The sequence below is a fragment of the Homalodisca vitripennis genome, chromosome 6, assembly GCF_021130785.1.
Source record: "Homalodisca vitripennis isolate AUS2020 chromosome 6, UT_GWSS_2.1, whole genome shotgun sequence".
In the NCBI taxonomy this organism is placed as follows: Eukaryota; Metazoa; Arthropoda; class Insecta; order Hemiptera; family Cicadellidae; genus Homalodisca; species Homalodisca vitripennis.
The window spans coordinates 36,438,324-36,453,893 of NC_060212.1; the positions used below are offsets into that span (position 1 = coordinate 36,438,324).

At 31.0% G+C, this 15,570-nt stretch overlaps 1 protein-coding gene across 2 annotated transcripts in view; it reads left to right on the forward strand.

Moving 5' to 3' along the window:
• Positions 1-6,130: 6,130 nt before the first annotated feature.
• The window catches only part of LOC124364299 (RNA-binding protein 25), a 62,605-nt gene continuing 53,165 nt past the window's right edge, over positions 6,131-15,570 (forward strand). Inside the window, exons 1-2 of one of the 2 annotated variants that reach the window (XM_046819666.1) lie at positions 6,131-6,172; positions 15,100-15,161. In XM_046819666.1, coding sequence (XP_046675622.1) covers positions 6,146-6,172; positions 15,100-15,161 — 89 coding nt within the window. In that variant the 5' untranslated portion in view covers positions 6,131-6,145. Of the gene's footprint in view, positions 6,173-12,234; positions 12,394-15,099; positions 15,162-15,570 lie in introns of those variants that run through there. The other variant, XM_046819667.1, reaches the window with a different exon arrangement.

Genomic DNA, 15,570 nt, shown 5'->3' on the forward strand with positions numbered 1-15,570 from the left:
CTTCAGGAAGCATAATATAAATGAAGAAAACAAGAAACACAACAAATAAAATAACCAAAAATGTAAAATTTATATATATATAAAATCTTAAATAGCCTTTTGTTTAAAATTTTATAATGAACAAGAACTTAGAAAAATAAAATATATTTTTATATAGAAAAAACAAGTAGTATGACTGTTAAAAACTTTATACATATAAGAAAGTTTTACTCTTACAATTTCGGAGAAATTGTAGATAACCACCTTGTAAATTTAGTTACATTATTTGTGTGATGTAAAATAATGACCTATTTTTATTCAAAAGAAAATAAAATGTTATGGTTTTTTTCATTATGAGATAGATTGTTCTGTACAGAAAAAAGAAAACAGGGTTGCTTTTATTGCTCATTGCTTAGCAATCATTAAAAATATATGGTAGACTTTTCCTTCTAAATCAATTAGTCCTACATGGAAATAAATATTTTACATCGCATATCCATTTTCAATTGCAAAATATCAAAACAAACTGAAACCAAAACACAAGAAACGTGGACAGACTCAGTAACAGCTGTAGTAGCAAACAGCTGATGGCACAACATTATCAATTCACAAATAAAGTTCAATATCTAGAAATTGAGCCATAGAGGTAGCTTACAATTTCCTCTTTTCAGTATATACAATACAATTAATTCCCAAAACTTTTCTAGTGATTATGCAATGTCTGATAAGGTTCTGGATTCCGGTTCCAAGCAGTTCAGGAAGTGTAAAAAAGGACCGGAATCCAGTTTGAAGAAGTGGGTAGGTTAATACTGAAATGATTAATAAAAGAGAATAACATTTTTTCATTGCCAGAGGATTTGAGGAATTCTGACTCCTAAAAGACGTCTCCCCTGGATATACCACTATGTTATTGTGATGATTATAGTATAAAATTTTTCTTCTGATTCTGTGAATTTGTCGTTGTTTTTGTTTATGTATTTTTTGTACGGTTTAAGGTTTTGTTTGAGTTTATTGATTTGATCTACTTGGAACACGTTAAGCTTTAAGTTAAGGTTAGCTTAGTTTGTTGCTATAATCGTAGTTACCAATTTTGAAATCCTAAGATTGTTAATTATAGTGATTCATTATACTATATAACAGCAATATTATTTTATGCATCTTGAATTTTATTTGAAAGTATTGTCAAAAGGTTATTAACATTACCCTACAGTTTATATTTTTCTTTTCATCAAATATAAACTTGTTAAGATTATAATGTATTGTACAATTTTAAAATCAGTAAGTTACATTTTAAAGTATGCTATTTCTATGGTGGAGTTTCTTTAGTGAATAGGGCAAAGGTTTTTTCAGTACTTCTATCAATTTAGGAATTTAGATCTATTCACTGCAGCGGATAAAACTATTGGGATTTAGAGTTAGTAACCGTGATTTTTAGATTTTAAGAAACAGATCTTTTAAACGTTTGAATTTGTTTTTGTTGCAACTATTTAATATTTTAGATACATTTCATACATAAAATATATAGATATTAAACATGTTTAAGTACACCTATTAAGTCCATAATAGCAAGTGATTTCTTCACAGTAACAGGTATAAAATAATTTATTGTCATGTTGTTGTTATTTTGTCCAACTCTTCCTTGTTCCTGCATTAGAACAATCTGGTTGTACAGTAATAACATGAGAGATATAAATTCTGTGAATCATCTCAAGTTAGAATAATGGTATTAAGGCATATCTGTCCAAAGTTGTACTCATAACATATTATGGCATGGCATTGCACATGTCCATTTGCCAATTATAAAAATATAAATTCTAGAAAATGAGTTTTAATCTTCCCTTTTATACCCAATCTATGAACAGTGCGGTAAACCACATACACTCAGATGTGCAGAACTCATTTAAAACAACAAAATGACAGAAAGATATTGGCGGGCAAAATAGTTACTCTTTATTGATCTGTGATTTCATTGCTAGCAGTCAATAAATATGAACTTAAATTGCAAGCTGGTAGGGCTAGCTGATTTTTGTAGTGTTGGTCTATTAAGTAGGATATTTGTTATTGGCTAACGTACGCTATGTTACTGACTATAGTAGGCTGATCTTTGATTGAATGGTGCCTATAAAGAGGGTTTTATTTTTTCAACAATAAAGAGAAACATTAATTATATATGTCGTGTAAAAGGCTTTGCTTAGGTAGCAACCAAGACTATAGCTCATTTCATTCTCGAAATGTTATGCAGACAAAATTTACATACAGAAGAGAAATTTTTATGTTCCCCTGGCAGGCAAAAGATAATGGTATCAGCCCAATGAGTGATAGGTTTTAATATTTAGCCAAATTCAATGATTTTTGGATTTCAAAGCAGTTTTTTGTTTAAAATTTGTTATTGTCGATGGATGATGTGAAAGAATAGGATTTCAGAAATTTGTTATTGTTACGTGTTATAAAAGAAGAATGATGAGGAAATCAATGTCTGCATTTCCTGTGATATTGCTGCATGTCATCTGAAACAAAGAGAACAGGAAAGTGATGGCCAGGACGGGGAGGGTAAGGGGCCGTCTTTAGCCTTGTGTTTTGGTTCTTAACCTAATGTCATAGTGTGTGTTCAAATTTTATTGGTTGAGGTTTGTTTGATTTTTAAAATCTGTTTGTTTCCTAGTTAATCAAAAAAAATATTGGTTGCCAAAGTGGTTAGTCTGCTAATTTTATGTATAAAGCTTAAATAAGTTTGTGTTAAAAAACAAATTTTACTAAGGATATAACAAGAGGAATAAAATGCACCAAATGAAATAAAACAGGAATTGGTATTTAATTTATTAGCAACAGAATGATCAAGATCAATATTGTAAAATTGAAAATCTTGAAAGATAACCTTTTTTTGAAAGATAATAACAATTTTTTACTGTAAAAATAGTTTAATAATGGGGTTAATCATTGCACTGGCAGACCTTTTGTAGCATAGCTGGAGACAGATTGTTATTAGCACTGAGGGTTAGGCTTGTTTCAAAATGGGAATATCTTTTTTAATATGTTTATAATCAAATTTATATGTAATATTACCTCTTACAGAGTTTCTACACAACATATTTAATCTGATTATTTTTCTGGTCTGTGTATTATGATTGTTTGTAAGATAATATTTAAAAAGTATCATTACTGCTTCTATAGGAAAACAATAAAATCGTTATTTAAAAAAATTCAATCTCAATGTTTGTGGTTTTTATATTTACTTATGAATGAGATTACATTGTAACTGCTATCGAGTTTTCCTGTCCTCATCACGATGAAACATTATTCACACAGTTAAAATCTTGTTTGGTCATGCTGTGAAAAGCAATCTTTAGATAACATATGTTAAATTGAAACTGCCAGCAATATCATGCGCTTACACAGTTAAGGTCAAGGTCATGGAGCTGTATCATGGTTGGTTGAAGCTTAATAGACAATCATTGTAAATAAATAGTGATCAATATGGCTTATCACAGGCTGCCAGATGTTTGATAATTTGATGCTGTCTTCTTTGTTGAAGTTATTTCCTTTCTTCATTATCCTTTTTTTTCTAAGGTGTTATCAATAAATTTCAGTGTCTGTTATAATAGTAGTAAAAAACATAAGCAACTTTAATGGAGTGTGTAAATGACTCTGTATACTAATATGTCTGATTTGCTTTTTCTGCTGGGATATGAAGCAACTGCAGTTTCAAAACTGCGGTTTCAGAAGAAATATAAAAGCCTTCCCCTTCACCATATTTGTTAACTGTCGAGAGTGTATTATTATCAACTGGTGAGTATAGCTTGTGTTCCTTCCATGCTCAAGAGTAGCTCAACAAATCAAAACATTGCAACTAGTTCCTTTACTAGCAACTGTTGTCAGTAACTTTAAAACGTTTGAAAAATACTGTTATACGGTATATTCGTATATGATTTATTGTATACCTTTATATTCAGAATACTTCAAGCAATAATAATATATCAGCACATTTTTTGATAAGGTAGTTTTATAAAAATGTTAACTTTGCACTACTTTGTTACACACATGTAAAATGATTAAAAGTACATTTCAGTGTATAGAAAAAAACAGAACTTGCACTTATCAAAAATATATTTTTATTGTTATATTTAGATAAAAATTATTTATTTTACAAACTTTATTAAATTTTTACACACAATTTTCAGCTATTTTAGAACTATTGGTAAAATTGGTATTAAATTTATCACTGAAAGCAAACCATTATTATATCTTGTTTATTATACATATAAGTGTGTCTAGTAAAATAAAGTGTGTTTAACAGTACACTAATGCTTGTAAAAAATCATGTATGTACTATAAAAAATGTATATCCCTACTATCAGTTGTGTTTATATGCTGATTAAAAAAATTCCCAAAATAACTGCTTTGAATGCCTTTACTTTCTTAAGGAGTAACAAAGAAATGTACTTTTCCTACCTTCAGGAAAGGTATCTTAAAGGGCAAGAAAGAAATCAAAAATTTAATCCATTTTAAAAGTAATTTTTTGAGCACATTGTTGGTTTTGTAATTATTTAGAACTATTTATGTACACAAATAAAATTCATAGTTTCGGTAACTCATACAGGTTTTTAATTTTAACTCTTTGGCTGTTTTGCAAATATATACTGTTGTACATATTTTGTCAAAACTTGCAATGATATTTTGTTGCATAATTATTTATTTTTCTATAACATAATTTTTACGCTAAACTAGTGTATCGATATACCAATGGTAGTATAATTTAGTTCCCTTCACAATAAAAATAATGTTTTGTACTTTCCTTTATGTTTCTATAGAGTAGTAAAACCACTGTGATTTGGATGGCCATAGCATCTGCTCAGTGCTATGGCAGTGGAGTGACTATTATTTCTCCAAATTATTTTAAACTTTCAGAATCTGTACTCATAGTTATATTAGTTTTTAGATATGTATCATCATAACAAATAAATAAATAAACATGTGTTATACTGCTATCCAAAAAAATTAGAAATATAAATAAACATTATTATTTTTTTATTTCAACGGCATAACCATTTTAACAAGTAAGTTTCAATTTTATCTAGATGCATAACAATATTGACCAAAGAAACTAATTAGTAGACAAAAACAAAAACAATAGAATATGCAACCAGTAAACAAAACAATAGATACATAATGAAACAAATAGATATGAATTGTAAGATGCATAACAAGAAAGTATAAATAGATAACAGGTAATGTGTAACAATAAATAGATAAATATTATAACAATAACAAAGAAAGATGCTTAACAAGATCGATGCAAAACAAGAAATGAACTATTACGTAGGTAACAGTTTTGAAAAACAATAATAAAATAAAGACAGACACAAATAAAATATGTAACATTAGTGTATAGATACTTTTTTATATGTTTGAACATTTTTTCTCTGAAAGACAATTTAGTTGCAAAACAAGACCAATTTCAAACAAATATCATGATGTATAAAATGTTACAAGTTTTAAAGTAAAACACTGTAAAAAAGTCAATTTGAGCTGAATAATTTCAGGTATTACACATGTTAAAAACCTGAACATGTTTGGGAAAAATTTTGTTGTTGTGAACAGCCAAAGGGTTAATAGATAAAGGATAATAATAATAATAAGCTGTTTAATTGGTTTATAGGTTTGTAATAAATAGTTTATTATTTTCCTATTTTGTTCTTGTATTCCACATTTCAGCACTACATATTTTTCTTGATTCAAAACTTAAATTATTTACTAACTTTATATCGATATAAATTATACTATCAATTCATAATAAAACATACTGCGGCATAAAATTTATTTCATTATCAGTTGTCAAGTTAGAGCTGAAAATAAAGGGTGTGCCATAACTCTGACATTAAAACATCTAGAGCCTCACTAAAATCCCTCTTATACCTAAATGAAAGAAAAACCTTTTAATTTATTTCAAATTGGGAAACAGATACGGGATAAACGTTAAGATATAATTATAATTTACTTTGTAATGAATGATTTTATCCAAGACAGAGTATAATATGTGCATTGTTTCATTGTACAATGATGACATCAAGCAGCTTGCTATAAATATCTATCCCATCCAAGTGTTTTCATAGATAACCAAATCTTAACTGAAAGAGATTAGCAGTTGTGTCTTGCCTAGGGAAGCACTATGAACAGAAATCTGGCCATGATTTTTGTAAGTATTTCTTTTGAAGTATGTAGAATTTTATAAGAATTTGTTGTAAAGTAATATAAAGTTGCAGGTGTGAGATAGCAACTGTGTCGTTTTTATTATGTAAATCCGTAAATATCTTATTTGTTGTGTGATTATATTTTATCTTAAAATATAACCAAGAACAAATTGTTAAAGATATACACATGTATAGTTTTAGCAAATATTTGTATACCTTCAAACGTCACTTCTGATACTTTTAATCAGCTTATCAAATATTTAAATCAAAACCATCATAAAGTAAATTTATAACTAATATTTTTCTTATTAATTCATAACCTCTTTTTCAAATGTTCCTTTGTATGACAAAAACTGCAATATTTCATAATTTAAAGCTTAATTTATAAATAGTTTAAAGTCTATTTAATGGGTACAGGAAGAGGAATTTATTTGAAAACACGGACTACTGGAACTTTGAGAAACTTATAATTCAATACAAACTACTTTTTATGGCAGTATATTGTTTTAATGTTGTGATTAAATTTCTATTCACAAAATGTATTGCTATACAAAATTTATTAATTACATTTTGTTGTGCAAATTTAACGTTTATCAAACAAAATTTAAATGATTGAAAGTAATGATGGGGGGGGGGGTGCAATCTTTTAAATGATATAGGGTGTGGTCCGAATTAATTTGATTAAGGCTTGATCAAAGTTCGAGTGAGTGTATGAGTATATGAATTAATATATTGCTATGACTAGTAAGAGACTTTTAATAGTTACAATAATGAATATCGCTTCAAAAATCTTTACGTAATATTGCAATCTATTCAAAAAGTACCGAGAATTATATCTTATCTCCAAGATGAAGGATTTGCATTGAAATGAAACTTGGTAGATTTTTATTTTATATTTATTTCACCAGCTGTACTTGCCTAATTAGGTTTATTTACAGATATTTTCTTTCCACAAACCTCAACATCTTCATCACGTTTTTATAATATGAGAATTATTACATGGACATAAATAATTTTGTCAAAAGCTATGAGACACTTTTGAGGCTGCTTACAGGTAGTGATAAAAAAGGTATTGAGGTACAATAAAAAAAGAAAAACCTGAGTTCGTTTATAAACTTTCTCGCTCATAACACAAGCACGGGCCATTTCAACAGGATGTTACAACAAGGTATCTCCGTATATAAAGTAAGTAAACGGAGCAGACAAGTCTCCAGCTAACTTTGTTAGCGGTGTATCCTCATTAGACGATCAAGAGGTTACGGATATGTGTGATGACAATTTTGCTTCTGTTTCCATGTCTGACAATAAGTCTGCTTAGATTTCAACTCTCATCCTGTCTTGTATTTCTACTCTTCTTTCTTAGTTGAATAACATGAAGTGAAGGTCATCCTCCAGAATTTCAATACAGCAAAGGAGGCAGGTCCAATACATTCTTTCTGCAGTAGTAAAACACTGCTCTGAACTGAGTTACTTGTATCCCTCCTTACCAGTCTGGCACCACTCTGTTGGAATATTTCTGAATGTTTCCAAGATTGATCATATAGTGTTAATTTATAAAAAAAGGCCTATCACATGTATCTAGAACTATTGCCCTGTGGTTATTCTATCAGTTCTTGCAAGTATTTTTAAGAAGTTAATAATCAACAATATAAAATTTCAATTTGGTAGCCGTATTAACAATCAACAAGGCTTTGTGGCTTTTCTACTAACCTCGTTCTAGTCCAGAACCAGTTTCTTGATGCCTTATCATGGATGTAGATGAACTAGAGCATCCTGATGAACCTTTCTAAAGCATGTGTTACTTATCAAGCATATATCACCAGCTTCTTATCTATGCAAGCTAGCAGCATTGGGGATTTAGTGGATCTATCAGAGTGGTTAGCTAGTTACGTACCTGGAGGAACACTTGCAGTAAAATTTCGTAAAGCTATGCCTTATTCAGGATGCTTTCTTCTTTCAAGAAGGCCTTGGTTGCTTCAGTCATCGATTGATGTCAGACTAACAGTATGGCAACAGAATGGGGGGTTCACATAGGAGATATGGTTTTATACTGTACTCTAGTAAGACCACATCCGAATTATCATAACTAGTGGGGACTCCTTATGTAAACCTAAAGGAAGTACTTGAAAAGTTGCAAAGGTGATTCCTGAGGTTGGTTGGTGTAAGGCTCGGCGTAGGTACACTGAGGTTCTTGTTCTTACATGGGAGGTGGCAAGTCTTGAGTTTTCCAGCACTTGAATCAAGACTGTTACTAAGAGTGTGCTACGTATTTGATGAATTTCATTTTTTTGTAACTGATATACATTATTATATTTTATTTTGTAAATTTAATATGGTCCCATGTATTTAAATAATTTCTAAACCCCTAGAAGGTATTCAAATCTCCTTGATGATCAGCTTTGACAAAATTATCGTTAAATTCAATGTCTCCACACCGTAACTGTCTAATGTTGTAATTTATAGGCTTATAATTTTTTTAAATTCTTCTTAGAGTTTGGATGCACAACTTCGATTCGTGGCCGGAACGGTCTCAAGAACTGCAATTTAGAGAAGAACAACCACATTTACAACTGCTAGCAAAATAATTTGTGTATCCGCAGCATAGGACGTTTCAAATACCCAGAGCTTTGGTATCTATAATCTGGACGGTTTTAGAGACCATTTGGTCAATACTTCATTTTAGGTTCCATTGTCACCGGAAATTTATAGTTATTGTAAACGTTATTCCTAGAAACCTGATTAATTGAGGTTATCTACTTATTTCCCTGTTTAGATGCTTCTAAAGAGAGAAAAATTTTGCAACCTCTCAAATGTAATAAATTTCTCCTGTAATAACTTTTCCCTGATGTATGCAACACTTAAACCGCTAATAAATTGTGCTCTGAGAAATTAACTGGTGTTTGAAGTATTACATTCCTCCTTTTCACATTCAACAAGTAATAGTTAACTTCTGAAGGGCTGCAATAAATTTAGCAAAAGACTCACCTGGATGTTATACTCGACATAACAATTTATGTTGATCAGTGTAAACATTTGGGGCAGAATATAGCTGATGTTCAAGTAATTCAACAACTTCAGAGTACCACCTGCTAGGAGCTGTCAGACTAGAGAGATGTTGATAAAGCTTAGTTCCAATAGAGTTAACTGGAATGCGAGCCGTAAGTTCATAACAATTTTTATCTCAGAAGTAAGTTTAAGTTCAAAAATATTTTCTAATCTTCCTTTGTAACACATGCAAGTTTCTTTTGAATCATCAAAAGCTTCCAAGTTTATGTTTGAAAAATGAAATAATCATGTATTGCTTATTCTTGATGCACAGCTACCTTATTCTGTTGTAACAGCATCAAGTTAGTTTACAAGAGCAGCGGTGCTTGAGTTAAAACTTAAAACTAAAAAAAATTAATCAGCCAAGATGTTATAATTAATGGCTACAATAATAACAAATATAAGGAAATAAACAACAAAAGCCTTAATTACACCAAATCACCAAAATTGTTGTGTCCATTCATGAGAATTATTAATACTAAATAAAGAAATATAATAACTATCTTTAACATAAAACAGTGATTCTTTATTATTGAATGTTTATCAAACATGCCACCTTATACCAATCCAATTGTATGATAAACATAACATTTGTTTTCCATAGAGTACTGTAAAGTTATTTACAACAGTCATGTTGTCTTCTGTTGCCTACTCTTCTCTCATAGATTTAAAAAATAATTTTTCTCCAGCTTTTGCAGATAGCTAGGTTTCAAAATCTTGCATGCTGTCTCAATGCGCCTTTCTGCTTGTTGCAATCGGCATTACTTTTACTTTCCAACCCGTAGGTTCTTCATTCCTGAATATTAGTCTTATTTTGTTGGATTTATAGTATTCGTTGAGTGTCAGTTTTGCACTTCATTGTTTTACTATTTTTGTAGCATATACTGGAAGTTATTAAAACACACACACACTTTAAGTTCGTTTGGATATTCCTTAACTCATGTCGTTCGCTCCAGTGTTTGATCAGATGGGCAGGTATAACATGCATGATCTTAGTGTTGGTAGATTGTCTTGTCTACATTACTAATTGGTCCAAGTTTCTACAGCTACGCAGTGGCGTAGCTACCTTGGGTGGCACCCGGTGCGGAAGTTGGTGGTGTCACCCCATCGAAATTAAAAACCAATAAGTTTTATATGATAAAGGTCATGGAACATTTATTATTTATAATATTGAAGAAATAGCAAAACAATAATAACTAAGACAGAAAAGGAATTATTGTTATACAATTAAAATTTCTTCTTTCTAGCTTTGACAGCTGCAAACTCAGCAATAACTTCATCGAAATTTATATTTTGTGTTGCCTCGTGTTCAGTGGCTAATATACCATGATTCCTAAGCCATGATTGAGTGATTGTTACCCGAAAATAGTTTTTTATTAATTTTAATTTACTGAAACTCCTCTCACATGAAGCTACGGACACGCAACAACACACTTCATGAAACAAATGAGAAATGTTGCAACTGAAATGTCAAAGATCGGGAGTATGGGACGGGGAATTACGACAGCGTTAGGTTCTTTTTGCGGGAATCCCCGAATTATACATAGAGTTGAGCTAGTGCTAGTGGAGGAATCCCCGAAAAGAAAATTTTTCTGCCAGCGATTTATTTATTTTTTTATTGTACATAACTCTTAAAGTTGAGAGACCGGGTAGTGTCACCCCAAAAAAGGTGACACCCGGTGCGGTCCGCCCCCGCCCCCCCCTTTGCTACGCCACTGCAGCTACGTGCTGGCTACACCATTCTTACTAACTTTCAAGTACCTCACTACAGTCTTGGTATTCTGACAAATATATTCTCCTTGCTCCAGATTACAACACAGTTGCTAACTTTAGGAGTATACTTTTTGGTTTTGTTTTTGTTCTGCTCCTGACGTTTCTATCTACAGAGTTCTTGATGTCTTGGTGCTGTAGGAGGCCAGTATCTTCGCTATACCTTTTGATGTAGGCACGTGTTCAGATCCAGTATAGCAGGAGCGGTAGCTCGGATTTAACCCCAGACTAACGCAAATCTGACGTTCTGGCTATGTCAGGATCTTCAGGCAATTGATCTGACAATGTTTACTGAGAGTGTAAATGTTAATGGAAGTGTTAATAACCTGTTACGACCATTTGTTGCGTTGTCTCAGTTCACACACTTTGTAAACAAGACGGTTTTCCAATGTTTCATAAGTGGTTTTACCCTGTTTTTAAGGATAAAGGCTTTTAATCACTCCCAATCAACTGTTAATAATTCAAAACTATGTTCTGAGAGATATTCAACGAGGGAATAAAGTGAATGTGATTGTCAAATAATCTTAAACAAAATCTAATACACTCAATCTTTAATCGTTTCAAAAAAGCTGAACTGTTATCTGTATATGGCCTTTTAAAATGTCATTACATACTTTTATAACAAACATAACAATTGAATATGCAGATAGGAAAAACATTCCACGTATCCCAAACAAATTTAATCCTTATATTTGATTAGGAAGAACTAGTCTTGTTACGATCATCAATATTGTTGTAATGGAGATGTTGTATGATTATTAAAGAATGTTGTAGTGCCAGAGGCAATAAAGTGATGTCTCCCTTCACTGTAAGTACACCTACGAAGGGCTAGTCATTTAGATTATTACACTACTTTGGTCAATATATCACGCTTACCTAAAAAAAAGTGAAACTGCCAGCATAGTGTCCTTAGCAAAGTTTTTTTTAATACACATCGTCCTTGCCGTTTTAAGGAATATAGAATAAAAAAATAAAATGTCCAGGGCGCAATTTTAAAATACTGCTCAAACTTGGACATCTTAGTGAGATTAATAATTGGAACAAATCTACTGATTTTATAGTGTTGAGCAACGCTCTATAAATAGTATTTCTTAGTTCGGCCCATAAGAGTGCACTAACAATTGTGTTTGAAATACTTCAGGGAGACTTCTGCCTGTATTTTATCTTTTCTGTAGTGGTCATCATGTTTAACATTGACGTCACAAATTCAATGGTTAATTCGGACCAATAGCTGTGCCGGTGCAATCCGCCATAGTGTACTTACGTACTTTCGTTCGTTGATTCGTGCGTCCTCTTCCGATTGCGGGTTGAGATATTTTAGTGCGTGAGAATTAATATTTTCCATTCAATAGTTTATACCTGTGTGTTTCTTGTTTTGAGTGATTGATTTATAATGATATAGATGATTGAGGTAAGTTATTATTTATACTCCATAATATAGTTCCCTGTGAATGAAAGACGCTAAAAACCACATTACATTGCTGAAGTCGAGTCGATAACATATTTTGTTTCCGCTGCGTGGCTAGGTAGGTAACATCGTTGTATTATATAGTATTTTTAATAACTATGGACAGTCTTAATTTCTTGAACGGTTGCTATGTGTAAAATTTTAGACACTTATTAGTTGTTTTAGTTTTTGAGAATAACCTAAGTTCAGCAGCAATTTAGTGGACTGAATATTGAGGGTCACTGCATTATATAGGCTAGGAAGATTATTTATAATTATCTGCTGGGTTTACAAAAAGCAGATTGGAAGAACTGTAAATTATATATTGAAACTTTTTTATTAACTTGTTTTTTCCAGTTTTCTAGGCCTAGCATGAGTTATCAAATAGGCTGTTGCAATAACAGAACATTGGCTATAATATATGTAATCTAGTCTATTCATATAAGCTATATGTTAATATCCCTATTGAATATAATAGGTTGCACTGATGGCAGGAAAAGAAACGTCCATTGAGATATTTGTACATAATTTGTCAAGTTATATTTGGAAGGACTAAGTTACGATTTTAGTCAACGAAAAGGATGCAATTTAATGAGCGGCTACCACCATTAATCAAATCATTGATAATTATGATAGTCAAAATGTTTAACCAAATTATGTTATAGGTATTTTAGATTACAGTAGCTTATAGGCTAGTTTTTGTTTACCGGTTTGTATATAAAAAAGTAATAACAGTGATAAATGAAAAAAAACGTTCTAAGTTGATTAACTGTATGAAACAAAGCGGTGTAAGGGTTGGGTAGGGTACGATAAGCAGACCCGGTTTTTTATATTGAAATTGGTAATAATCATAATCATCGATATAACCAATCGATACTGATTAATTAAATTTCGAACAATTAACTTAATCTATATCAACAGCTGGACACATTTTCAAATAATACACGTAATCATATTATTAATATTATATATATACATGTATATATAACAATAATAATAATTATTATACATACATGTAATAATATATATAATTATAAACAATTCAATAATTATGACATAAATCATATATAATAATTTGTTTGATCACTGTTAATATTAAATTCACATTTTAATTTAAAACATTTTTTTGTTATTACAGACTATAGGCTAGATACTTTTATATCGAATGATAGTCTAGGATTTTTGAGATGCGAATATTAGGTTCGATGATTATATTCTACGATATAAAAACGGGTCCGCTTATCGTACCCTACCCTAAGAGTTTGTTACTGCTAGGCCTAGGTTATTTTGAAGGATAAATGTACTGACAGCTTGTGACTCAAATAATGCATGTTCATCGTTATTGTACGTGCAGCCATTAGGGCTACAGTATAATAAGCAACCAACACAATCGGATTATGATTATAAATTTTAAATATAGATACTGTAATGTATTAAATATTATAATTATTATTTTATATAGTAACACATGATTATGTTTACTGGCTCTGTAATGATTTACCAAAGGTCGCTGGATACATCTATGTTTGAGATTGTATGATGCTGTGACGTCATATGGGGTGAGTTCAATAAATCTCATTGGCTGCTTCCATCAACCACTGTCCTCATTCCACAACCACATCCACTATCCAACCCTGGCCTCGCTCACTTACCTTCTTATCCTCTAACCGTAAACCACGTACTCAGTCAATGATGTGACCGAAAACAGTCTTTAATTTCAATTGCTGACCCCCTGTGTCACGTACACAACAAATGGCGATGAGGTATTTTATTTAACCCGCGTGTGCAATACAACCAGTTCGATTGTACCCAGAAAATTTCTTTGAAAATTGTAGTGAGAGGAAGTGTGTCTGCAGTGTGGCTTAAAAAACTTAATTCACAACAACATTATAATTGAAAATTAGTTGAAAGTAAATTGTGTTCGGAAATAGATTCAAAGTGAAATCGTGTTTTGTTATTGACTAATGGCAGCAAGAATAATAATGATGTACTTGTGATCTTTGTTTCACAAAGAGTTAAACTATCCTTGAAATTAGTAAAGGCAAGTAAATGTTATACTAACATTTTATAAATATTGATATAATAGGTAGATTTTTTATTTGTCTCTCATTCATATATTAATTTAATTTTTAAGATTAAAAATTGACAGAACTATATAATTCTTTAAATATCTATTACGTTATCTATTTGATCCGACATCTTGTTTTGATGTTTTCTGTATTATTACGTGGTCATAAATATCGATTATTCGATAATCATGATTCGATTGTGTTGGTGGCCAATAATTATACTGCAGCTGATTCAAGAACCTTGAATTAATTAAGTACTTCGAGTACTTAATCAGAGCAAACAATTAAAAATATATTTTAAACTAATGTTAAACCTTCAAGCTCATTTTTCTTAAAACTACTGTAGTGCAAAATTGCTCTTATTCCACCCAGCTCCTCAATAGTAAATGAAATGTTCTGTTCAACTAATTAGTATAATTTTATAATTAGTACCAGATATTTAACCATCTACTACACTGAAAAATTGTCAGATGTTTTTGGGATAGCAGAATGTATCCCCATAAATTCATTTATTATTGAAAATAGGCCTTCTCGTATTAGAAACTGTAGCTGTATACGAATAAAGTTATTGAAATTGAACTTATTTGTATTATAATTTCAGATGTCAGGAGATCCGAGCAATTTGATTCCAACAACATACATTCCAACAACTTCAACTGGGAAGTAAGTAGCTTTTTAACATAGGCTACCGTGTGATTAAATTTAATGTAATATTTATTATATCGACTATATTTTAGTTCCTAAAGAAATGTAATTAAAACTTTATTTAACATTCTAAGAATGTTTCTGCACTGTGTGGAGCTCGCTTAGTAAGATTTCTCCCTCTAGGGGAGGAGCGTTGCACAACTTATTTATCCTTCTAGGCAATTGTCTATTTTTGTTTAATCTTTTGGTCCAAACAGCTTTTGGTTATGAATCTTAAGTGTAGCTCCAGTTCATCTTCCTCTTAGTGCAGCGTCTGGAATCTGACGCTTTCACAGATTTGGCTCCTGGAACAGGAGTCCTGTTTTTTTTGAAGAGATTTAAAAAACATGTCTGTGATGAAGTAGCTCAAAATGAACTCTACATCGTT